This window comes from Lepisosteus platostomus, chromosome 3, assembly GCF_059453375.1.
Source record: "Lepisosteus platostomus isolate fLepPlt1 chromosome 3, fLepPlt1.hap1, whole genome shotgun sequence".
In the NCBI taxonomy this organism is placed as follows: Eukaryota; Metazoa; Chordata; class Actinopteri; order Semionotiformes; family Lepisosteidae; genus Lepisosteus; species Lepisosteus platostomus.
The window spans coordinates 14,092,769-14,120,471 of record NC_142613.1 but is presented as its reverse complement, the minus strand read 5'-3'; the positions used below and the strand labels follow the sequence as shown (position 1 = coordinate 14,120,471).

General features: G+C 37.7%; 1 protein-coding gene and 1 pseudogene across 4 annotated transcripts; one reads left to right on the top strand and one right to left on the bottom strand.

Annotated features, from left to right (window-relative positions):
• The first annotated feature begins 6,585 nt into the window (after positions 1 to 6,585).
• Positions 6,586 to 7,095, top strand: LOC148674496 (NHP2-like protein 1 pseudogene; annotated as a pseudogene).
• A 1,451-nt stretch (positions 7,096 to 8,546) lies between these two features.
• Positions 8,547 to 20,805, bottom strand: LOC148674495 (uncharacterized). Of its 4 annotated transcripts, none has more exons than XM_088624678.1 (9): positions 20,671 to 20,805; positions 20,525 to 20,560; positions 19,285 to 19,593; positions 18,613 to 18,924; positions 17,673 to 17,717; positions 16,818 to 16,862; positions 16,355 to 16,390; positions 14,596 to 14,713; positions 8,547 to 8,834 (listed from the first exon to the last, which is right to left on the bottom strand). In XM_088624678.1, the coding sequence occupies exons 1-9, from the start codon at positions 20,699 to 20,701 to the stop codon at positions 8,822 to 8,824; spliced, it is 945 nt and encodes a 314-aa protein (XP_088480804.1). In that variant the 5' UTR covers positions 20,702 to 20,805; the 3' UTR covers positions 8,547 to 8,821. The 4 variants fall into 4 exon arrangements, with proteins under 4 accessions (XP_088480804.1, XP_088480805.1, XP_088480802.1 ...); XM_088624679.1 differs by having other exon boundaries at positions 20,525 to 20,554; positions 20,671 to 20,733; XM_088624676.1 differs by having other exon boundaries at positions 20,525 to 20,746.
• Positions 20,806 to 27,703: the final 6,898 nt, after the last annotated feature.

The window sequence follows — 27,703 nt, the reverse complement described above, 5'->3', positions numbered from 1 at the left end:
CGTTCAAAATAAAAATATAATTTTCATTGTTTCGGGCCTTTTTTGCTCTGCATGGGAGACAATCTCCATCTCCTAGTTGTATCATTTGGAGTCCACAAAGTCTAATTTAATTTTAATCTGAATTTTTGCTTTTCAGTATTTGTTATTCTCTGACTGAAGACAGGAAGAATTTTTGTGTTATCTTTCCATCGCTTTCTCTCAGTGCCTATTCAGTAGCATATTCAGATTTTCTCTGTTTGTTTCACAGTGGCATAGCATACATCAGTGCCTGAATCCTTCGGCTTCTGAGGAGATAAGAAAAGAGAAAAAAAAGTCAGAGATTACAGTTCTCTCACTTATACTGTTAGTAGTTATACTAAATTAACCATCTTAAAATGCAACTAAATTGTCATAGGACCTGACATATATTTATATAATTATATATTATAATATTTAATATTTTATGTTATATAATAATATATATTCTAATATTTTACACAATTAAAGCTGTGCAAACAGCATTATTGTTATATATGATATTGTTACAAATTAGAGGTTACAAAAATGGTGAAAATCAGAGATTGACTGAGCGGTTTAGTCAATAAGTTAAAAAATTATTCATAACCCCCAAATTGTAAGGGATTTCCAGCAATATACCCAAGCAGTTGGTATAATAAGAGGCACATGTATTCTTTATTCTCCTCATGTTCCCTACAAACACAGACTAGCACGCTCTCTGTCTTCTTTCTTCCTTTCTTCTTGTCCTTCCTTTCCTATTTTTTTCTCTTAATGTGATCTTGTATTGTGTGTTTCGGTACTGCTCCTTGACAATCATTTACCCAAAACTTACCTAGTTATACTAATGTAAGCATTACAATTGTTTTTCAATGGAACCCCAGCCCTCAGCAAACATCTTCTCAGGCTTTGAACATAGAAGTGTTTACTCTTGGTCTATCTAAAATCTAAAAGACACTTCTTTGTCACCTAAAGCTGAAACAATATATTTTGAATATCAATTATACACTGTTTTTTTACCGTTGTAGTGTGGTTTTGTTCTTTACTGACGCTGGCATCTGTTAAAGGTAGTTATGGTGACCCAATAGTTTATAGGTTTCTCATTATACAGTATAAGCACTTACAAACAACAGAGTTGGGACTGTTGCTTCCATGTTCTTCCGGAACCCTTCAGAACAGGAGAATTGACAAATTAGGATTTACAGTACAGTTCACATGTGTTACAAGTACAGTATATCATTGTAAGACTGGGGAGGTTTAAATAGTTGTACACAAGATCGATCTGATTATTTTTAGATCAAGCAAATACTGAATTAAGAGACTAGAAACAGCTACTGTTAGTGGAAACTCTCCTACAATCTTGTAAAGTGACAAGAGAAGGTTTTGTGAGAATCTTGTAGGGCAGGAGGGTTAGAGATTTAATTTAGATTCTATAAGTGAAGGCCATTCACTGGTTTTATATTAATATACTCATTACAGTATACCAGACAACGGTCCCTTGTGAAACAAGAGTAAATTGAGGATGGTAATTGATAGAAAAGAACTTAAAATGGCCATTTAAAAAAAAAACAAAAGACCTGATTTACTAAATGGCTTTAGTGGACCTACTCATCAGAAAACATGAAAGCTGCTAACTGTTCTTTATTTTTCAGAAAATGAAGATTCACCACAGAGATATTTCTAGAAACATGAATACATCACTACAAAAAAAAAGAAGCCAGCAACTGTATTTTGACAGAAAGAAGACAGAAAGAAATGTCAGGATTACAGCTGTCTAATAAATCAGGTGATGCAACTGCCAAAGAACAGTAAAGGTAGCACAGAGAATACAATGAGCTGACTCACCTTTCACTTTCCTGTATCTTATTCTCTGAAAAACAAACTCAATATAAAAATTTGACATACTAAACAAAACAGGGTAATATTTTTCAGTCATATTTATTAATGAAAATAATAAAAGGTCCACCTTTTCACAGTAAATGTACTATTATTATTATTGATATTGTTATTGTTGAATGGAAAATTCAATAAAATTCAAGTCTTCCTTGTCCCAGAGACACTAAACTATTTAATAACAAACTATAGTTCTTTTTCAGTCACACACAGAGCCCAGAATCCTTAGTGAAAGCAATCCTGGAGATGTGTTTAAGTAAAAGAGGGAAACGCACTGTGTTTGAACTTGACAAAGTAGATGAAGGTTGGAGCCATTGTTGCCATTAAAAAGAGCAGTCCACCAGCAGTCACCCAGATGAGCTTCATAGGAAGGTTCTCTGAAGAAAGGGGATTGACCTATTACACGAAAAACTTCATAATACACACATTCATAAGCAGATAACATACATACTGTAAGTTGTAGCAATTCATGTTGAAAAAATAAAAAGCAAAGTGCACAGCTTTCATTTGGTCAAATTAATATAAAAGTTGGACAAACTCTGTATTACCCTGCTAAGAACTGTTCACCATGATGTATTCCTGTAACGAATTACATCATGGTCTTACGGTGAAAAATTCACCCTGTTATAGGCACAATCAATTTGTGCAGGGGCGAACTAGCTAGTAGGAGCATGGAGATTTGTAACTTCCATAGGAATAAAATAATTGGAATCAACTGTCACTTTCTGTCACTCTTCTTACAGTACATTAATTCACCTTCCTGTCAAAACTGCCATACGAACAGTAATGTTAATCCAACCTACTGTTTGAGCTAATGCCAACTAAACAATATTAGCTTGTGTGCAAACTGAGGACACCGATGTGGTAGAACTAATAAATAAGTTATAACATTTAACAAAGCTTATGAAGTTCACAAAAACACATGTATTTGGCACATGTGTCGGTCTGTGTTCTAGTAAACATTTTTGGAGGATTAGTAACTTTTCTGACACAGCAAGAACATTAACTAGTAACTGATTCAAAGGACAACATGCCTCAAGAGTTAATTTTCCAGCCCTGTACTCACCAGGTGGTAAAATTTGATTCAGTTTTGTTTTGAACATCTGAAATTCAAAAATACCCAAATTATTGATTTACATGGACAGTAACTATGTACTATGCAGCCTGAAAACAAAATTACATATATCCCATCACAGCCCAATATACAGTATACAATATTACTCAAATATAATCTTGATTCATGGAAATTGTGGGTATCCTAATGTTCTCTTTTAACCAAATGTAAATGATCGGCTGGAAATGTATTCTCTATTGGGGTTCATTTCTTACTATACAAGGTTCATACAGTAGGTTCATAGAATGAATTATGTGAATCCCAGCATTATGAAAAAATATTATCAATCTTAAAAGGGATAATTGTGGGGGTTCTCAGTCCAGGTCCTAAAGGCTAAATGTTGTTTTCTGTCCCATAATTACACAATTACCATTACATACTGTAGTTATACACTTGAACCCTTAACTAACAGTAAAAACAGTATTAATTAGAAACATTTGACTACTTGGAGCTCTTAAACATATTGGAGGTTCTCTCTTAACAATTGTCTTTCATAATTAAAATAACATTCCAAACTTTTCAGTAGAACTAGATTTTCCATTTAAGCAACCAGATAGTTCAGTTAAGGCTTTAATTAAGCTTGGCTTGAATGCAAACCACCAGGTGTGTGGGCCTCCAGGAAACTATCCATACAGCTCAAGAAGCATACTTTGGAAAGCTGTTTCATTAACTAACTAGACCAAAAAAAAGGAAACTGTGATGAGAAGTTGAGAAAGACTTCTGAATAATAATTACACCCCTGTTGGATTTTCAAGTGTATCCTGTCATAAAACCAAATAGTTCATCAATGTAATAACATGAACATAAGACCTTAAACCAGCAGCCATATCACCCTGCAACTCACAACTGACAACCCACTGAAGCTCAGCAGGGGTGAGCCTGGTCAGTACCTGGATGGGAGTACCCCCTAGGAAAAACTAATGTTGCTGCTGGAAGAGGTGTTAGTTGGCCCAGTATGGGGGCACTCACCCTGTGGTCTGTGTAGGTCCTACTGCCTCAGTACAGTGATGGGGACACTACAGTATACTGTAAAAAGCACCGTCCTTCAGATGAGACATAAAATTGAGGTCCTGACTCTCTGTGGTCATTAAAAATTCCAGGGCAGTTCTCGGATGTTAACCCAGCATCCTGGCAATATTTCCCATTGGACCTTCATGGCCTCCTAATAATCCCCATCTATGAACTGGCCTCATCACTCTGTTCTCCCCACTGATAGCTGGTGTGTGGTGATGGACTGGCACACTTTGACTGCCAATGCGTCATCCAGGTGGGGCTGCACACCAGTGGTGGTGGAGGTGAGTCATAATTACTATAAAGCACCTTCAATGGAGTATCCAGAACAGCGCTATATGCACTAAGTGTAAGGAATTGTTGTAAGTGAAAGTCAAATTAACATCCAGCTAATTAAAAATATGTGCAAATAGACCAAAAAAATACAAGACAAGGCAGAGGTTTCTAATTCATTATCTTGTAGAGAGAATACTTTTAGAGCATTTTTTATGTTTACACGAAGAGTTTATATACCTTAAGTGTATCTGAAGTGTTTTAAGGAATGTGTAGTGAATATTTGCAGGAAATTGTATGAATCATTATAATGAAGGGCAATTCTTCCTAAAGGACAAATTTAACACTATCGTAGTTTTTTTTATTAGAAGGTGTCTGTACCTGGCCAAGTGACCAGGTTTGGCTCAAAAGAAAAGAAACTTCCACACAGCAGTCTTCAAATGCAAACAAAACTGGATTTATTGCCAAAAAATAAGGATAACCAAAAAAAAAACCCTCACAGGAGTACTCTCCACACCTTTCCTCCAAGGCACCCTCCTCCATACTGAGCTCTCCCAGTCCCTTTTATAGCCCATCCTCTTCTAAGGACCATCCTCTTAAAGGGACTCGCTCACATTATTTATGTTAACAGAGATGGGCAGATTGATCAAAATAAAGTATTTAACCATCCCAAAATAACTTATAAATTTTAACAGAGTCATGCAACTGATATATATTCACTTAAACAAAACAACTAACCTTACATCGGTTATTTATAGATGGCTCACCAGTCACCTTTCCCTTTAAGATCATTTGTGTGACACTACAAACAGGAAAGGTGACTGGTGGCCATCTTGATCAACACAAAACAATACAATACAATACTCCAAATGGGGAAAGCACTGCAGTGATTTTTGGGAAACAACAAAAGGGTAAGTATCATTCACACTTCATTCATATCACATACACTCTTTCAAACATACCAGAAGGGTAGGGGGAAGTATTGGAGTATTTCACATTCAGAAAGAAAGAAAAATTACAAGCACTCTGTCACAGTGCTTCCTATGATCCTATGATAATAATTGGTTGTATGGTTTAAGTAGGTAGTCATAAAACGTCAAATGCAGGAGGCGGATCTTTGGAATGGAGCTGTAGAACTGTGTAGGGTCCTGTTTGGAGGTTAGCCATCTCATGAGACTGGTCCAGCAGTGATAAGGCCCTTGAGTTGCATGAGAGGATAAGATGGGTACATAACATTCTACAGTATATTTGTTTCCTGAGAAGAACTAAAGCTCTGACCTCAGGGTGTAGCTGAGATAATACTAGGACCAAGGAGCACCAGAGGTGTATAGGGAGAATGTTTTATTATGCCAAGGGTGTTAGCAAAAAGTAGTGAGGTCCCTATGCAGAAAACCAAGGCAATCTCCAAAGGTGTAGTCGAAAGGTCCAAGGTCCGAAAGCCGAAGAGAAACAAGCCAGTGCAAAAGTACAAATAACCAGAAGTGGAGCCATGAGGAAGCCAAAAGTCAAAACCAGAACAAGAGCTAAAGTACCAAAACCAAAACCAGGAGACATAGACGGATTACAAACAAGGATCAGGCATGAGAGGTGGAATGACGAGTCCTCTGGGGGTGTGGTGTAACATTACCTCCCTCCCCAGGGGCAGCTCCCGATGCCCCAGAGGATCGATTGGAGAGATGCCGGCGGAAATCAGCATGAGAATCTCCCAATCGATGAGGTATTGTAACTTGCCACGGAATCCAGGATCATATTTAAAGTGAACTCTGGGAGTCCATCAATGGTCCATATCTTATCTGCGATAAGGTTTGAGAAGGGAAACATGAAAAGTGGGGTGAATCTTCAACGAGCGAGGGAGGGCTAAGCGATATTTTACCAGGGTGATTTGTGCCAGAATGCGAAAGGGACCTATAAAGTGGGGAGCAAGTTTGTGGGATGAGCGACGAAGGGGAAGGTTGGGGGTAGACAGCCAAACCAGTTGCCCACGCCTGAGCTGGGATGCAAAAATGCGGCATTTATTTGTGGATGTCCTTTGGCGGATACTGGTGCGAAGGAGAACCGATTTTGCCATTTTCCAAATTTTCTGAAGGTTGCAGATAAAATCTTGTACAGATGGCACCTGGAGTTCTGGAAGGATATCTGGGAAGAGAGAGGGTTGGTAGCCAAGAGAACACTGAAACAGAGACATACCAGTAGCTGAGGTGGAGAGGGCATAGTGGGGGAATAAACGTAGGTGGGACGTTGTCAGGCTGCTTAGTACTGGTGGGACTACTTCTGAAAAAAAAATATTTTTGAAAGGTCCTCTGTGAAGCACACGCCGAGAGGACACAATAATTACCTACATTGCCAATTTCTCTGATCTCCTGCTGTAGTGATGATTGACTCGGAAGTGAACCCCAAGGCCTACCCCTTGGCTGATGCCACACTGACTAAAACCATCCTGGACCTGGTGCAGCAGGTGGCCAACTACAAGCAGCTGAGGAAGGGAGCCAATGAAGCCACTAAAACCCTGAACCGCGGCATTGCGGAGTTCATAGTGATGGCTGCCGACACCGGGCCCCTCGAGATCATTCTCCACTTGCTGCTGCTGTGCGAGGACAAGAACGTGCCCTACATCTTCATGCGCTCCAAGCAGGCCCTGGGCCGCACCTGTGGTGTCTCCCGGCCTGTTATCGCAACCTCCGTCACCATCAAGGAGGGCTCCCAGCTCAAGCCCCAGATCCAGTCTGTGCAGATTGCGATTGAGAGACTCCTGGTCTGAGAGGGCAGAGTAGCACTGTAGATTTACTTTAGTTTGGCCTATAATAAGAGGATAAGAATGGGAGAAGCTCTAGCCAGGACAACCCTAATACTGAGCACAGTGTGAAGCAGCATTAAAAAGGCTGAGGAAAAGGGCTAATTGGGAACTGTACTGGAATGTGAGGTGGAATGACGAGTCCTCCGGGGCCGTGACGTAACAAAGGGGCAATGAAACCTAAACTACTGTATAGTTCACAGAGCCTGGGAATCCTGGAGCAAAGAGTTAAAATACTAAATTAAAGCAAGGAGGTGTGCTAGGTTCTCTGGCTATGGTAAACTAAAGATTACGGTTTTAATAGAGCTTGCAAAATGATCCTGGGATTCTCAAGGTGTCACTGAAGACCTGGGTGTCCAGTCCTCAAGTGAGCATGTTCTGGGTCAGTGGTCAGAGATTCAGGTCTCCCCAGGGTCTCCCAAGAGCCTTATACAATAGGACCATACAAAGATACATAGCCACAGATAAAAAAACTGCAAACAAATTTGAGTACCTACAAAGCCAAGAGTCTCTAACCAGGCATGGCAAAACAAAATCAACAATACAGAATCTAAATTATTGATATACTGTGGATCAGGAAGAATAGTGGGCCTAAAACAGATCACTGTGGTACTCTATTGCTTACATTGCACCTTTTGCTTACATTATTTTTGATTCCAACAAATGTTACTTTGAAAATCAACATATGAAAGGTTTTCTGGAAATCTAAATATATAGTATTTATGCTTTAGTATAATTATCCTTATTACTAATAATTCCTTGTTCTTCTAGCAAGCAAAATAGGACTTTCCCCTTCTGAATCTGTGTTAGCTGTCTCTTAAAATACCATTGTTATGTAGGAGGTCTTCTCATTTAGCTCAAATTCTCTGAAGCTTTACCTCAAATGGAGCAAGATTGACTGTGTCATGATTGTAATCCCTCCTCTAAAGGGCGCTCCGGCTCTTTCACATTTTAGTTGCTTTTGTGCACCTGCCTCCTATCCAGCCCCTCCTTATATAAGCCAGACGCTCACACTATTCCGGGCTCTGAATTGGAAGATGGACGCGTGGTGGATCACCCGGTACAGGACCTTTGGACTTCACCCTGGATTTCCCTTTAGACCCCCTTGTACTTGTTCGCCTGGAGCATGCCCCCCTGAGCACCAGTGCACAGTCATCATACCCCCCTGTTCGTCAACCTGCCCAGTTCCTAGTCTTCTCCTTCCTGTGTCTGGTTCACTCCCTTCCGCATTATACCATCCGCATAGTGTCCTGACCAACGCTTCGTGACAGAAATTTTAGCGTTTTTTATTTGAAATATATACATAAAACATGCAAATGAATTTCATCATCCTCAATTATTCATTCTGAGGTAAACTAATGTATGTAATAGTATGTAATTACAAGGAAATCATTTCATGGCTGTGCTTTTTAAAAAGCAAGAAAAAATCACTGTTGAATATATGACTAATTGGTTTTGACCACTTAAAAATAGTACAGAGTTGAACTTATAATTAAGAACATAAGAATGGTTACATATGAGAGGAGGCTATTCAGCACTTTGGTAGTTGCTACAGTGTCGAGTTAAAGTCACACGAAATGTTACATAAGCAGTAGTCTGTTGTACATAAATTTGTTTTAAAAGGTGTTACATTTGACATCACAAGTAGCATTACAGTGTCAGAATTATTTAACCACTTATGATATAGTAGACTCAGCACTTATTAGTAGATGTTCTGGAGTAGATGTTCATTCAGTTATTCCTCATCAGTGTTTGTATCTGTGAAAAGACAAAATCAAAAACTTGGAACTTTACTCTAGAGCATGCAGCACTAGTATAGCTGAATTACAATCCTTCAGCTTTCTCAATACATGTTCTTTACACTAAGTGTTGAAATAAACAAGTACACAAACTTACAGACAACTCTCAGAACGTCTAAGCTGCAAATCCTTACAGAATGAGAACAGAAAAATATAAGTACTGCTTTAACAGGATATACACTTTCTCAATATCTGCCTATTATGTACAGTATGTGTTAGCTATAGAATGGCCATATGTGAAAGAAGTCTTATTTCTGTTTAAATAATTTTTCAAAATCATATATAGTATGTTGCAGCAATATAACCTTTAATACCAAAGTGTAGCGGCGAGGCTTAATAATAAGGCAGAATTAAGTGTTTCTGAGCTTTCCCAAATTAGGCCTCATTTCTCTGTTCATCTCTGTGGTGCAGCCACAGAGAAACCATTCATGCAAGGTGATTTAAGGTCCAAGGACAGCTCCCAAAGGGGGATGCACTTAGCTAAGCCTGGCTATCATGATCAATGGTCATCCATTGGTGCCTATCTGTCTAGGGAGTGCGAGTTGGACATCTGGATTGCATTCCTAAGTGTCAGGACTAAGTGACTCATATCTCACCTTGATCAACCAATCAGGGACCGGTAGGGCCGAGTAACCCACGTGGGACTCTGATGCCCATGGAACTTTCAGCCAATCAATGAGCTGAAGTTCCTCCAGGTAAAAACAGGCAACACAGAGAGCCTGAGAGATTCAGATTCAGATTCAACAAGATTCAGATTCGACAAGATTCAGATTCAGAAGGGGATTCTGGAGAGGATTCTGTGGACTGTTCTAAAGGGAATTCAAAGGAGAATTCCAGGTCAGGACGGCCCAGGAGCAGAAGGCTCCCAAGGGCAGGACATTCTCGCAGCGCGCCTCCTGACCATCCTGAGACTCAGCCCGGACAACCACGGAACGGCCAGTGTGTCCGAGTGCCAGAACTTTCCTTTGTTCTTAGAGTCTAGAGTGGAGGTTGCCAGAGAGTAACCAGCAGCAGGCCTCGTGAACAGGTCGGAACTGTGGACAGCTGAATCACTATTCAGAACTAGCTCTTCATCAGGAACGAACCGGTCCTCTTCCTGACTTGCTGGGACCCACAGTCATCTTTTCTCCTGTGCACAAACTTTGCTAGTTAAAGCCAACAATGAGCATCAGCAGCGCACCGTCGCAAGCCGCACAGCACAGCCTGGCACCGAGCCAGAGAGCGCGGATTGGACAGCAACAGCCTGCAACTGTTTCTTTGTGCCCGCAGGAGATCTGAATCCCCAAAAATTGGATGAGTATTCAACTTCAATGCATTACAGCTCAAGAATTCAATTGTTATCCCAACCAGTTGATATCAATTTAATTCCTAAGAGTTATGTACTTGTTTCGAGTATCTAATGTAGAAGTTATAACCAAGTTCATTTATGAAACGGTCTAATGAATGATATACTGAACGTATGTCCTCTTGATATATGTAACACTTCGTAACTGATTGAATATATATCTTTTGTATTCTGATAACCCTCTCGATAAGATCTGTTAGTTTAAGGCATATTCTATGTATTAATAAATGTATCCTCGTGTATTAGTACCTGTGTGTGCGCGTTGTTTGAGTTATGTCGCATGGTTGGATTCTAAAGCCATCAAAAGAATCAACTTTGTGATTTACTGCTACAATTAATAATTGTCTCAGTAAATGCCCAAACCCTACAGAACTGGTGCCTTCAGAGAGCCACTATGATTACATATTTGGCGTCCCTGAACCGGTTTTCCCTACAAAAGCAATCTACATTAATGATGTAGATCCTAGACCCAAGCTATCATTATTACATTTAATTATGCCTGCAATCAAAGATAAAACATCAACTAGGTAGTATGAGCAAACCATAATTTAAAGCATAGTGGATGTGTATTGTCTATACAGACACTGCAGATGTAATGCCTACCATCCTCTCCAACAGGATCCTACCACTGACTACCAAAAGGAAGTGGTATCCACTATCTCTCTTCTTATCAGCAACCAGAAGCTCCCCCAGGAGGCGAACTGTCTCATCGTTGAACATCCCCAGGTATCCCAATCCTATCTCCTTCCCAAAATCCACAAATCTGACATTCCTGGATGCCCCATTGTCTCAGCATGCAATTGTCTGACCACACTCATCTCTGCTTTCCATGATAGCCTTATGAGACCTCTGGTTGAAATGCTTCCCTCATATATCAATGATACTAACCCTGCAGTCCAACTTTTCAATGATTTCCAATTTCAGGGTTCAGAATGCTACAGTTGTATTATGGTTATCACGTCTCTCTACACCATAATTCCCCACAATGATGGTCTTACAGCCCTCAAGAACATGCTAGACAAATGCAAGATTGATCCCCCCACCCACACTAATGACCAGCTAGAACACTTCCTGCTTCAATTCACTAGCTCTCTACCGTCCCTCAAATATATAATTAACATATCTTTCACCACTCTTCCGTTTCTAGACATAAATTTATCTGTTAACCAGTCACGACTCTCATCCTCGGTCTATTACAAACCCACAAATTCACACAGCTATCTCCTATACAGCTCTTTTCATCCCACTCACTCCAAAAACTTTCTCCCTTTATCACAGTTCCTCAGGCTACGTCAACTCTGCAGTGATAACATGGATTTCCAGAACCAAGCACTCAAAATGTATTATTTTTTCATCAACAGAGGATACCCCAGCCATGTTATCGATAGGGCCCTCACCCGATCCAAAATAAGCCCTCGGATCATCAACTCGACCAGGAACTCCCAGTCTCACAACCGCCTTCTTTGGAGCTTCCATACCAGTCTAACACACTTTCTACCCCCAGGACCATTATTAACAACTACTCCATTTTACAGAGTGATCCCTCCATCGGTACCTTTTTTTCTAACCACCCAATCATCTCATACCACTGACCACCCAATCTACGTAAACTTCTGTTTCACAGCTCCCTTGACTGCACTCGGCCATCATCCCCACCAGGCACCTTCCCCTGCAACAGAACTTGCTGCATCACCTGCAAATACATATATAACAACACACTCATTCAGGGGCCCTCAGGTCAATTCCGGATCACCCAGACAACATCCTGTACCTCCAGCAACCCTATTTACTGTATCTCCTGCAAAAATCCCCATCTATCTACGTTGGGGAAATCAGAAGGAGACCAGGAGACCACTTCAGAGAACATGTTAGGGCTGTGAAGATTAAAGATTTCTCCAAGCCCTGAGTTTCTTATTTCACCTCAGACGGCCATGATCACACTGATCTCTTTGTTCTCTAAGAAGGGTTTCTCAATTCCCATAGCAGAAAAACAATAGAAACAAAACCCATCCTGAAACAAGGTTCAAACCACCACCCTTCTCTCAATGACCGACTTATTTTCTTGTAATCTTCTCTGTTCTCATGCAGGTTTTGACTTCACACCTTTCTTCACCCCTCTCCACTTTGCACTTCCTGGGTAACCTCTCTGCCTCTCTTCCCCTCCTGCCTCCTCCCCTCTCCCAGATTTTGTTCTTCTGTGCTATTTAATCTTTGCTGTCTGCCTTGTCTTTTTCACAACTGAAGAAGGCTTCACAGCCGAAACATTTTCTCTCTTCTCTTTTCAGCAAGGAATAAACCCATTACTTGTTCCTTTGCAGACAACGCATGCTGATGCAGCTACCCACCTTATCTACTGCAGATGTGATGGTGAAGAACAAGTTTGACAGGGCAGTCACCACACTCACTGGAAATAGTATGTTATAAATATATACTGTAGGATCATGCTAGAAACATGTTCCTTACAACACTTTCTGCCCAATACATCATAAAGCATATTTTCTAATGCGGTAATTTGAAGCATATTTACTATATTTAGCATTGTAACATAAATTGCACTAATATTTTTAGTAGTTTGGTCAAAACAAGCCAGAGGATAATAGAATAACATCATGTATTTTGCCATTAATTCACTAATTGGCTGAGGAAATGACAGTCCTGGCCAAAGTTCTGCACTTTGATTAACCCCCCCACTTATGAGAAATTAACTATGGAGGCAGCTGCAATGCTGCAGTGGTACAGGGGAGGGGTACTATAAATAATGTGTTCATTTTTTCCCTTTTGTTCAGTGTGTGAGATTCTTTTCTGTCCTGTGACTACTGTATATTTTAAATTCTATTAAAATAAACTTTGTAAAATATATTGAGTATCTAAAGCAATGTACAGGTATCACTGTTTCTGCAAAAATATTTTATTGAAATTAAGCATAATGATTTTGGATACTGATACAATGTTTTGGTTTGGTTAACTGATTATTCCTGACTAAATGTGATACTCTTGAAATACTGTTACAAACAAACTACATGTAAAGGAATAAATACTGTATGTTTAGCTTATCAAGAGTTGCAGCAATTTAATAGTATGATTGTTTTATTTTGACAATTAGAAACTGGATTAATAAAATCACAGAGTGCTTCTATGGCTACAAGAATTCAATTCAATGAAATTATTAGTAATTTACCTTACAGATTCAAAGAATACTAGATATGATTTTATTGATTCAATTAGCAAGTCTAGCAATTAAACCAGCATAAGAATAAACATACAGTAAATCAAACTGTTGTTTTACACAGAAATGGCAGTTCAATCACACAGGAGTTAACTAATACAGGGTTAAATATGCTGATACAAACTCAGGTGAGTGGTAGTCAGCCTCATAAAATCAAAACATAAAAATGATAAATTAATAAAATTAATATTCAATTACTTCTGTGTCTAAATTCTTGAATTTAAAACTAACAAAATTATCAGGGGCAATTAGCTGGTCTCTCACATTGGTTTGGAACAGTTTTTCATTGCAGTAGAGCTCAGAGCTGGAGATCTCCAGATAGTTTTGTATTAGCTATCTAATATATTAATATATTAGAATATACATAAAAAGCTGACTCACCTTTCACTGCATTGATTGTCTCTCTCTGAATAAAAAAAAACATTTACACTCTTTTAGATACAGATAGAATTTATTCTTTACAAATATTTTGAGACATTCATCTATATAAAATTTGAAACATGCAAACTATAAATGTGTTAAGTTCTTTCGGCTTTGTCTTTTCAGTATTGTTTTAGAAACTGCATGCTATAAATGCAACATTTTTGAAAAGCATGTAGTGTATCATTTCTGCAGTATTTACTGCCAAAGTTAAATAACAATGAAAATTCAATTTCAGTTCCAGAAAAAATAAAATAAACTACCAAACATTTTGGTAGATAGTATTGCCAGATTGCCATATTAAATGACTGGCTTCTTTGTCCATCATAAAACTACACTAATCACAGTAAAATATGGTCCTGGAAAACCACTTACCTTTATTAATCACTAAGAACTTTAAAAAACTGTATGTATGTGACTGTGTATCCTGTTCAAGGTCAATCCAACCTTTAGCCTATTTTGCAGTGTCTCTAGTTCACTACTACTCTTCATTATTTTGGATACCATATTAATTGAAAACAGCTGTAGCTGTGAAGGATAACCTGACCATTCCAGAACTAATTGGCCCAATTCATTAAATTGTATTCCATGTCATTATAAATTTATAATTTAACTCTGACCTATGAGACGTGCAGAACTGTGTATCTCAAATTCCAGAATTATCCTATCATAGTTTTACAGATAAAAAAGGAAGGTTTAGCTAAACTATTTAGAAATAGTTGAAATTACATTAATGCATGAAAGATCAACTCACTGTATTTGAAATAGCAGACACTCAAGCCTGCTGTTGCCATCAGAGAAAAAAATTCTCCAGCAGCCACCCAGATGAAAACATAAGGATATTGTCCTGTCAAAAAGGAAAGAATATAAAAAAAATGTAATCTCTCCAAAGCAATTTCAGACAATAATATAACAAGTGTAATATAAAATATTTCTTAGTTTCTAAATGCATGGATTGATCTTTAGAGTCCAAACAAGTTCTTTCCTGGGTGATGTCTCTAGAGTTAGCACTCTGACTGAGATTCCTGAAGTAACAGTTGCACAAATGTTTAAGTGCACTTGTAGCTTTTCAGCAAACAGCAACTGTTTCAAGGTCTCACAGGTCTGCAGGCTTACAGAGATGCCATTGCTTCTTCAGGTGGCGCTAACACTGCTGTCAGGCGCTGTGGAGCTTGCAATGTGCCAAGAGAGGGATGCTCCCATATAAGGACAGATCGGGAAGAGTACGTCTGCCCTTCCACACGAGATACATACTGTTATATATGGTACATACATAACAAAATACTGTGAAACAAAATGATGGGGATCTTCTTTTTCTTTTAAGCCATAGTACAGATGCAGCCATTCAAAGTGCGCGGCACAGACACGTACCGGAGGTAATTGGCTACGGCCTCGCGCGTCACAATGCAAAATACCGTGGTACGTGATTTGTTGACCGACAGGGGCCTCATGGTGCGTTGGTCGGTCGTAGAAAGATTTAAATGTCTTTACTGTGCCCGTTTAAGTATTGAATATTTATATGGAATTTTACCACTGACGGGAAATCTTAGTAGCTGAGCATAAAAAGAATAGGAGCATACTGTAACGCGTGTGAAGGCCATAAACAATATTAATTTTGGAACATAAACATAGAGTATATGGCTGGTCTCGGTACTTTAAAGAAAAAATACACACCAGTATTCCATTTCTCCCTAAACAGTTTAAGCATCGAAGTCTTTAATTAACGTGATACCGGAGTCAACAAGCATACTTTTAGAATTTGAGTAAAAGGGAATATAATATGGAATCGCGTATCTAAAGAAATTAATAACGATATAATTTGATTCATGTACCGCAACACAAGCCGGAATCCAGCCGGAGCCATGACTTTTTTTTTTAACAAACATTTCTTTGAAAAAATAAAACGTTTCCCTGGGTCAGAGATTAAATAAAACTTCACTCGCACCAAACAAATTTTTTTAACAATACGGGCCCAGTAAAGATATTAAATATACATACCGTTTACAGTACAGTTTGCATACAGTAATATGTTTATGTTCCTAAATCAATCTCTTTTATGAGCATGTGAAAGGCATGGTGAATCGGAGATTCTCAAAAATTACTGTACTTTGCATGATTGGAAACAAATGCGTGACTGCGAAATGCTGTGGTGTTACTTTTACAAAGACGGTCAATGAAAAAAAGAATGTGGACCAGGGCAATACTTTGAGTTTACAGCTTGTCCAAGGTCATTCATTATTAATACTATTAGTAATATCTTTGTTAAAGACTTTGATGGCGACAGCTCAAACATGAGAGGTTGAGCTTTATTAGCTCCACCTTGCGGAAATTCCGGATACTATTATTTTACTTGCGGTACTATACGAGAATTTACGGTACCTCGCGGTAGACTGCGTAAAGCGCACCGCAAAATAATGCGGTATCGCCCGTTTGTTTTGAATGGCTCCATCTGTACTTAATGAGACCTCATGTATTAATGGCATCTTACCTTCTGTTTGAGCCACAGTTGGTGTGAGTACTGAAACTAAACAAAGAAAAAAATGTGTAGATAAAAAGCCCTCTAAAATATTTACATGGGTTGTTAAAAACAAATAATTTTTAAATTAAAATTATTCTTTAGTACATTAAATGTAGCACATCGTGATTTTTATATGGCTGTGGGTGCTGTGTGTGCATAAGAGACGTGCGGGTTGATTCACACCTGCGGGTCAGGCGGGCTCGGGTTCAGAAAAAAAGGTTTTAGATCGTGTCGGGTGGGTGTGGGTTAGTTTCTCACAACCGCGGGCGGGTGAGGGTAAAAAAAAAGCCAACCCGCACATCACTGGTGTGCAGTGTTCTGACACAACATTTTTGGTGATTCACTTTAACAGCTGTTCTTCAAGAACTTTCACAAGCCACCAAGTCTCAGTTGACCAAATGCTTCAAAGCTAATTTTCCAGCTCTGTACTCACCAAGTCCAGTGGTGTTGAAATTTGATGCAGTGCTGTTCTGAACATCTGTAATTCAAAAGCATCCAAATTAAGTATAACTACAGTATGAAACTGTTCATGTATAACTATGAAAATGTGATATCTATACAAAACTATTTATAATTCTACTCTCTTATTCCACAGTAAAATAGTTGCTTGGCAGCTTTATGTTTTAGGAAATCTGCCAAGATAAACTTAATACAATCAAATATTGTTTGATCACCCAGCCATATGTTACCATACTATGGCAATAGTTACAAATGTGAAATACTAAGAGGAATATAGTGTAATATTTCTATAAGTAGGTTACAAAGAATAAATTATTTTTACAGTAACAAGCCCCACCGCTCGTCAAATAAAATCGATATTGGTTGGGAGACCAACCAATGCCACAACCCAAAACAAATAAAACAACTTGATAACAGTAACATAAGATAACCGGCAGAGTTAAAATCTTAAACCCAATTACTCTTCATCTATCCATCATGTTACAAAAAATTAACACTTCTTGAGAAAACTTGCTCAGAATGTAGCAAGTATGTACTATACAACACAGAAGTACACAGCCAACATTTATTATGCACAGTGATCAAGTGGATGTACTGTAGTACTGAAGAGACTATCTTACTGGAAACTAAATCAAACCTGCAAAGACCTATCTTTCAGCTTTCAAAAGCTCTTACATACAGTATGTTTATCAATACATTGATATTGTATAATGACATCTTTATAAAGACAAGATGGTAGCTCACACTGAAATGCACTACTGTACATCTTTGTGCTACATACAGATACTGTAGATACAGTACATGTACGTATTGACACAGCATTACTCACTAGTGGTGATGGGTACAGCTGTAGCTACATCACTGTACTCCAAACCTATAGGAAAGAAGTGCCAAAGTGGTAAAGCATATTTCAAACTTGTTCTAACACATTTTTAAATTTAGTTCAAGAGTCATTCAATTAATGTTCAGTAGAAAACATTCTTAACGATACACACTTTTTTTTACTGAAGCTTAAGGAAAATAATCCTAAAAATATACAGGAATAATGATACAATACAGTGCCTTGGAAAAGTCACCTCCTCCTGTGGTCAGCCAAGACAAAATTGGAACATTTTAGTCAAAATGCAAAGTGTTACATCTGGAGCAAACCCAACACAGCACAATACCCAGTCAACACTATCTCTACATAGCGGTGTAGCATTATATTGAGGGATGATTCAGGGAAAAACTCATGGAGCAATGTACAGAAAACTTTTAGAAGACAAATGGGATGAGAATTCACCTTTCAGCTGGAATATAACTCAAAGCACCAGACCAAATCTACTCTAGAGCGACATAAAACAAAAGAAAGTGGATGTCCTTAAGCTGCCCAGTCTTGACTTGATTCCATTAGAAAATTACACCATCCCAGTCTGCAATAGTTCATAAAGAAATATTGAAAAAAGATGCAGTTGTAATTGTTTCTAAAAGTTCTTCCATCAAGTATTGGTTCAGTGGAGTGAATACATACGCAATAATATATTTTTTTAATATTTCCTTTGCAGTTTTGCTGCCATTTAGGATTTTCCATACAATAATTCAGTCTGAGAATCCAAGTTTGATTAAAAAACATTCTCTTAAATATACATACATTATTTATTCAACAAAACAGGACATCATCAGCAGGGAGTGAATGCTTTACAAAGCCTTTACTGTACATTTAGTCATATGCAGTACAAAATACACGTACAGAAATACATTGAAATTGATTATTTAAAACTGTTTCTTACCCTCCACCTCGACTGGGATGAGCTCACTGCGCTGAGAGGTAACAGTATATCCCTCTATTTCCAGCTCAACAGCACAGCTCAGAAAGACCTGAGCGATGGTCACACCACCGCTCTCTACCAGCAGCTCCCTCCCAGACACAGAGAGGTGACAAAGATTGTATTCCTGTCTGTAAGGCGCTGATCTGAAAGGGAGTTTGTTCCGATCAACGTAGAAATGGCAATGTGTTCCTTTTGCTGCTTCACAGCGTAGTTTGAGATCCTCTTCTTTGTTGAAAGGTTTACTGGCCTGGATATGAACTCTTCCAAAGCTGACTGTTAGTAAAAAAGGGACAATATCTCTCATCAACAATCACAGAATCCCATTCAGGCATGAGGTGGCAAAGTAAGTAAATTTAAGAATGATCCCAGAAAATATTTTAAAATAAGTTCTACTCAACATGGAATTATGCTCAGTAAATGTTTCAATTTTACAGTATGTTTATATTTGTCATTCTTAGAAAATGTAAAGAATGTTAATGTGTAAGAGAAGGGCTATAATGCATTGTGGTTAGAGCCTATTAATCCAAAACTACAATCATTGGAAGAAGCTAAAGTTTTCATTATACCAAGTTTAATAACAGAAGAGAATTAACAAATCTACAAGTACAGGTTTATATAAAGAAAAAGACTCACCAATAACCTCAATTGTTTTTGTCTCACTGCGCTGAGAGATAGTTGATTGGTTTCTCGTGTTGAGTTCAACAGAACAGCTGAGATTCACCTCAGTTTTCTTCTGATGAGCCTCTCCTTGCAGTAGCTCTATCCCAGACACAGAGAGCTGACAGACACCAGTTTTACCTGGTGTAGACTGGAAATGGGCTGGGGTCTGGTCAGTATAGAACTGACATGATGTTCCTCTTTCATGTTTGCAGATAATCTGGATAAACTCCTCTATGTTAATGTGCTGTGGGTTCACTTCAAGAAGAGGATGTAGAAGCAGATCTGTGTGTAAGACAAAGGAGAAGTTCTCATGAATCATCTTGGAGAATGAAGTCTATGTAATTTATATGCAGTTCTATATGCATTAGCAAGATTAGTTTTCCTAGCAACTCATCAAGACTTTCTTTAAATACTCTCATAAACCGTAATACATTACTGATTTTTATTAATTAATGTCAAATCTTATGATTCCAAATTATTGAGACATGAACATTAATTACACCTTAATACATTCATAGAAAAACAGAAGTTACAGATATTAGAATTAGTAGAAGCCTTGTATGAATTCATTTATTTAAACATTTAAAAACATCTGTACCTGTAACTACCACCTTAAATTCCAAAAGGTTTTGAGCAAGTTCAATGCCATTTTCAATTCTAAATATGAAAGATTTATTTTTTGGTTCAGTAGCAAAAATGACTTGACTTTATGACTTCAAATATAAATATAAAATCTAGAACTTTATAAAATATATAGCTTTATTTTATTTTAAGCTGTGATGATAAAAAGTAATATAATACTCTGTTATATGTGTTCAGTTGGTTAATTTCCATGTATTTTCTATGAAAAAAATCTATGTCCCATGTTCAACTGCTAAATTCCTCTTTTGATTATTAAAGATTCAAACAAACTGTAAAGATAAGGGGGAACATTTTGCTATCGAACAAGACAATTTGTATTGTTGATTATTTTTTAGTAAAAAAGCACTGATCTTGCAATTGAGTAGAAGAGTTTCCTGTGTTGTACTTCCAATTAGTGTGTTTCTGAGGTCTTCAATTTTAGTTTTTAAATGAGCTTGAAATTTGATGACATCATTCAAGATTTTTATTAATTTAACTAAAAATCTCTAAGCACTTTGAACAACCACTTGAAAAGTTTGTAAATTACACAATAATTCAAGTTTATATGCAAATATGCAAAAGAATAACATACCTGAATTACTCGGTCCAACTTCAACCCAAGCTATAACTTTAACAAAGCAAAAAAATGTTGAATAACACAATGAGTTTACAAATTTTGAAACAGAGAGAAAAGGAAGCATCAAGCACACATTTCTTAGACTAATAATTTGTACTCACACAGTGTAACAAATGATTTAAGAACCATCATGATTCTACAGCGCCTAAGAAGATGCTGTTTCTGTGTCAGATAGTGTGCAAATGAAGATGTGGAACTACAGGACTAACAGACAGGAAACTTGAAAAAACACACAGATTCACACGTCTTTTTTATATAGATGAACATCACCGGAGCTTTTTTTTAGTTATATTTAAGATTTAAAAAGGCAATGTTACTGCTGATTTAAATATTTTTTTTTTCATATTTTCAACTGCACTGAATATTACAATCTCACTTGCATAATCAGTGCTGAATTACATTATCACATTAATGAATTATTGCATTAATGTTACATTAATGCAGTAGTCCTCAGAATTTGAAGTTAGTTGGAAAAGCTTGTAAGAAACTCTGTATGATTTTTATATGAAAGGCTACTCTTATTAAGAATAGATTAGCACAAATGCTGCCACTCAGAATGCACATTAACATTCATTGTTAAGTTAGAATCTCTACAGCAAGGTGCGGTGTACTTTGGCTGTGTAATTCATTGGCCAAAGACGATCGATAGGCACACTTGCGGTGAGTTGGTTGCTTAATTTAATCTGTTTCCCTACTGTACTGTACTTCTTTAAATCCAATTCTTATGGAATTATGTAACTAAAGGGACATTTTTGTAGCCAAAAATAAAAATAACAGAAGTATCATGTCTCTGAACATCACAGACAATATTAATTTGAAAATATAAATACAGTATATTACTGTATATACAGTAGCTAGTAGTGGCAGCTTAAAATAAAGTACACAATAGTATCCCTCTTCTTCATAAATATGTATCCCTTCGATTAATAATTACTTTCTCTAATAATAACATAATATGAAAATTATATTCACATTTATGTTAATATATTATATAACACATACTGTATACAGTATAAATAAATATATTATATAAATATCACAGTGTATCAAATATTTAAATGATAATAATAATGAAGTAGTAACATGAATACACCTCTAACCAACAATCTCCAGGACGCTCGGAAAGAGCAGGGAAAATAAAAGATGCCCTCAAACAGAATTTGCAATTGAGTTTTTTACTTGTATACAGTATTTTGTTTTAAATACACATTTTAAAGCCACTTTGTATATTTTCATTTTTTTAGAACACATCCATTCAGAAAAAGATACATGCTAAAAGAAGGGGAGGATAACAGAGCAGGCAAGATTGGGAAGAGAGTGAGAAGGGGGAAAAAACTGCCATGGAAGATGTCTGCTGCAGTTGTCAGTTTTTGGGAAGCATCAGGAGATTTGAAAGTAAAATGAGAATGGTGTGGCGGGCACAGAGCTGCTTGTTTTTTGGTAGAGCTTTGTGGCTGGAGAGGTGAGAGCAACTCCAGTCCTGGATGAACATGATGAAGGTATGGTTATCATACCCTGTACACCTAGAGGGCGCTGCTCTTTTGTCCTGTTCCAAGTTCCCTTATTCACGTCTTTCCAGTGTGTCTTGTCTTGGAGCCTATTTACTTCCTGTGTCTGCTCTGCTCCTGGCTCAGCACTGAGGGTACAGATGTCCTGAGACCTGTCTAGCAGCAGGTCCTCCTACGTCCGTGGCCTGGGGGCATAGGTTTCTATACCGACATCGTCTGACCCCTGAGCCTGGGCTAACCTCTGTGTTTCCCCCTTTTTTAGCTGTGCATAGGGTCTTTATTGTTCTCCTGGCCATTCCACGGCATGGCCTTCGGACACCCGTAACAATGGTCCCATCAATGTCAAAAGTGAGAGGCGTCTGTCATGATTCCATCTGTGATGAAAGTGGTATGCAGATTTCTTGAAAGGATGAGTTTAGTTAAGACTCAAAATTATCTAAGAGATAATTGGGACTATATTTTATTGTTGTGAATTTCAAATAATTTTCTCATGCATATTACACACATTTGTAATTATTTAATTGTGAAATAGATTAGACATAACTTTTAATTTAGTTCCAGATAAAATCATCTAAAATTTAATGTATCTATTATTTTAGAGTATTTACATTAATCCATTTGTATCTATTAATCATTAGTATGATGTAGCCGCTAGACGTTTACAGTATTATGAATTATGATTTTGCTTAAGTAAGTTATTGATATTAGACATTTGGACATTTTTTGAAGAACCCTTTCTGAAAACAGATTTTATTTCCAAGTAGAGAATTTATGCTTCTTTACTCCCAATGAATTAAAGTGTGTTTATATTACTGTTTAAGTGATCAAATGATAACTTATTTTAATAATTCAAATCTATAAATTGTGTTTATAGGTTTTCTCATTTAAGGTTTTTGAATCACCTTGTTTAAAAGAAGCATTAACTTAATGATTCTATATTCCATACATTATATTTATTTAGTACACATCTATGCAGGTTTTCAGTAATACTAAATTATCTTTCATAAGACTCATAGGGGACCCTTATTTAACCACATTGTTGATCATTACTACATACTGCAGTAAAATACTGTATATTTTCACATAAATGTCCTGGTGACACTTTAATCACAGCTTTAACTTTCTGAAAACAATAATAATGCTAATGATAATTTAACATACTCTAGATGTTAGAATACTGTATGTTTAAAAAGAAACAACATTTCTAAGAATGATAGTAATAAAATGTGTATAAGACATATGTTTTTGTTCTGCTTGTATTGGTACTGTAATATTCTGGATTCAGACAGTGTGTAACATGTTGAACTACAGTATAGAAATAAGAGAGATAGCTGTTTTACTGGATGTTTTTGTCATTGCCAATAATTATTATTTCTGACAGTCCATATCCTAGACATCACAAAACTTTGTTTGAAGAATGCTGTGCATTGTTGCCTCGGCAACAAAATTGCAGAAGGAGGCCTTGCAAAGAGACACGTGAGACATTCAGGAAGTCATGTTGAACTGGGTGATTTAGTGTAAATATCCATAATCCAATTAAAACATTTATTTTTTCATATTGTTATTCTATTTTGGTTTTATCTTAATGTTATTTTTTAGTTTTATTCTGCTCAATCCTGATCTAGGCCCTACAGAATTCATACCCTGCTGGAGAAATAGTTACACAGTTACAAAAAGTCAGATTTAAAAGGGATATAAATGTCATACAAGCTTTTTTCTTCTCAATCAAACACTTTTACTTGTGGGTGACGTCTTCTACGTAGGTTTTGCAGTAGATAACACATACTGTAGAGGGATGTCAGATTTGTTTATAAACTGTGATTCTTATACATTTGTAGGGAAAACCGGTTCAGGGACGCCAAATATGGAATCATAGTGGCTCTCTGAAGGCACCAGTTCTGTAGGGTTTGGGCATTTACTGAGACAATTATTAATTGTAGCAGTAAATCACAAAGTTGATTCTTTTGATGACTTTAGAATCCAACCATGCGACATAACTCAAACAACGCGCACACACAGGTACTAATACACGAGGATACATTTATTAATACATAGAATATGCATGTAAAACTAACAGATCTTATCGAGAGGGTTATCAGAATACAAAAGGTATATTCGGTCAGTTACAAAGAGTTTCACATATCAAGAGGAGATACGTTCAGTATATCATTCATTTAGACCGTTTCGTAAAGTGAACTTGGTTACAACTTCTACATTAGATACTCAAACAAGTACATAACTCTTAGGAATTAAATTGATATCAACTGGTTGGGATAACAATTGAATTCTCGAGCTGTAATGCATTGAAGTTGAATACTCATCCAATCTCTGGGGATTCAGATCTCCTGCGGGGACAAAGAAACAGTTGCAGGCTGTTGCTGTCCAATCCGCGCTCTCCGGCTCGGTGCCAGGCTGTGCTGTGCGGCTTGCGACGGTGCGCTGCTGATGTTCACTGTTGGCTTTAACTAGCAAAGTTTGTGCACAGGAGAAAAGATGACTTTTGGTCCCAGCAAGTCAGGAAGAGGACCGGTTCATTCCTGGTGAAGAGCTAGTTCTGAATAGTGATTCAGCTGTCCACAGTTCCGACCTGTTCACGAGGCCTGCTGCTGGTTACTCTCTGGCAACCTCCACTCTAGACTCTTAGAACAAAGGAAAGTTCTGGCACTCGGACACACTGGCCGTTCCGTGGTTGTCCGGGCTGAGTCTCAGGATGGTCAGGAGGCGCGCTGCGAGAATGTCCTGCCCTTGGGAGCCTTCTACTCCTGGGCCGTCCTGCCCTGGAATTCTCCTTTGAATTCCCTTTAGAACAGTCCACAGAATCCTCTCCAGAATCTTACTGAATCTTGTTGAATCTGAATCTGAATCTGAATCTCACAGGCTCTCTGTGTTGCCTGTTTTTACCTGGAGGAACTTCAGCTCATTGATTGGCTGAAAGTTCTATGGGCATCAGAGTCCCACGTGGGTTACTCGGCCCTACCAGTCCCTGATTGGTTGATCAAGGTGAGATATGAGTCACTTAGTCCTGACACTTAGTAATGCAGTCCAGATGTCCAACTGGCACTCCCTAGACAGATAGGCGCCAATGGATGACCATTGATCATGATAGCCAGGCTTAGCTAAGTGCATCCCCCTTTGGGAGCTGTCCTTATCAAAAGAAAACATCTTGCATGAATGGTTTCTCTGTGGCTGCACCACAGAGATGAACAGAGAAATGGGGCCTCATTTGGGAAGCTCAGATACACTTAATTCTGCCTTATTAATAAGCCTCACCGCTACACATTCAACATAAGTTAATGTTAATAAAAAGTAAGTGAATGAACAGACTTCATAATGATTATCTATTAGTAATGCTGAGAAAAGATAAGTAGAGATGTAACACCCAGAAACTGCAAATACCCCTGAACATTAAATGTTGGAACTGTAGCATCCAGGTGAGCAAATATATTATATTTATATTTATTTTATTTACCTGTTACAAGAACATGAGATGTATACAAACATGGATGCGAAGAAAAAGGCCATTGGGCCCATTTAGCTGCTGTTAGTAACTAGTATTTTTTTATCACAAGATCTCACCTAGCAGTCAGCACTTTAACCATCTACTGGATATTTGTTGGTTCTTTTGCTACACAGGCTGCTAATGTTTTGTTACAATTATAGCTTTGAAGTACTGATTAAAAATGTATTATCTATTTTTCACTCTTCTCAATCTATTTGAGTTGAAATGTTTGATACTTCTTGTCATGATCATGCAGTGTAGACAGGTTCATTTCCTTTTTAAACTTCACTTGTTCACATTGCTCTCCATAAGAAGCAAGTCAAAGTGAATAAAAGCAATCCTGTGAATGGGCCCAGAGATCCTGATTATTTCTCAGATCTACATTAATAACTATATGATTGAATAAATCAAAATGTTTACTTTGTCTATGAAACCACAAGATATGCATTTGAAATAAACTGTAGCAAAAATAATCTAAAACTATAACTTTTAATATTTACAACATAGATTATTTAAAGATTATATGTGACATAAAATGAATGATTGTCTATACTTCACAGCAAGATTCACACAGTTAAACTCTTGAAAATTTTGTTTCCATTTTACAGGATCCCACCCCAGGAGATGTTAAGATTTGTAGATGATATACAGTACACAATGAATGTATTCAGGACAATTGGAACAGAATAAATGTTCCTGTAAACTTCTGCAACATGTCTAGAGTGCTTTGTCTTGCTGTTAGTCAGCACACGTAAAAAGCTGTGATGACTCATTATTCTCCGTCTTGCTTGTCTCTCTCTGAAAAGGAAACATGCAACATACAAAACAAAGAAATTTGGTGTAATTTTGTATTTAAAAATTATATATTGTGGGATATTCAAATATATATTTGATAAGATGTGGAAACTGTTCTAGGATTGTTTGAGGGGTGAGCGATCAGCTTGATGAAAGAGGAGAAAAAATACTCTCTTTGATAAGAGTGTTTCAGCACCTAAACTGTATGTTTGGCAAGGTTCTGCAACGAACTACCACACCAGCAGCATGAGCATTTGATATAGGGCACTCAATTAAAGACCCCCCCCATGGTGCAGCAGCCTTATCACCCTGCAACTCACAACTGGCAACCCACTGAAGGTAAGCAGGTGTGAGCCTGGTCAGTACCAGTACCCTGCGGTCCATGTGGGTCCTAATGCCCCAGTATAGTGACAGGGACACTATACTGTAAACAGGCGCTGTCCTTTGGATGAGACGTAAAACCGAGGTCCTGACTCTCTGTGGTCATAAAAAATCCCAGGGCGTTTCTCGAAAAGAGTAGGGGTGTAACCCTGGCGTCCTGGCCTCCTAATAATCCTCCTCTATGAATTGGCTACATTACTCTGCTCTCCTCCCCACAGATAGCTGGTGTGTGATGAGCATTCTGGCGCAATATGGCTGCCGTCGCATATCCAGGTGGATGCTGCACATTGGTGGTGGTGGAGGGCAGTCCCCCTTACCTGTAAAGCGCTTTGAGTGGAGTGTCCAGAAAAGCACTATATAAGTGTAAGCAATTATTATTAATTATTATTATTATTATTATTATTATTATTATTATTATTATTATTATTATTAATAGGAGAGTGCATTCCCACATGACTGTCAGAAATACAAAGAGCCTACAGTATAGTGGTGACCAGCGGTATCACAACAACAAAACTCAATTTTCCCCACTGTGTCACACTGTAGATGTGAAGTATCATGTGTCATGCAATTTATATATAATATTTGTCCTGTTTAATTCTGTTGCCTGGTTAACACTTTATTACCAAGCTATGCAGGAAAATAAAGGAAACACACGCTATGTGATGCTTGGTATTTGAGGATGATAGGGGGTGTACAAATACCGTAAATGCATTTTTATTAATTAGCCTGTCTGGGGTTTTGTGTTTGAAAGATGTCTTATCCATTTATCCATTTTCTAACCATTTCATCCAATTCAGGATCACAGGGGAGCCAGGGTTTATCCCTGAAAGCAGTGAGCAAATGGCAGGATACACCATTGATAGTATGCCATTTCATCACAGGACAAAGTCATATACTGTATCTACTGTAGGTTACAACAATTTATTTTTAAGTCAGAATTTTAAGCAA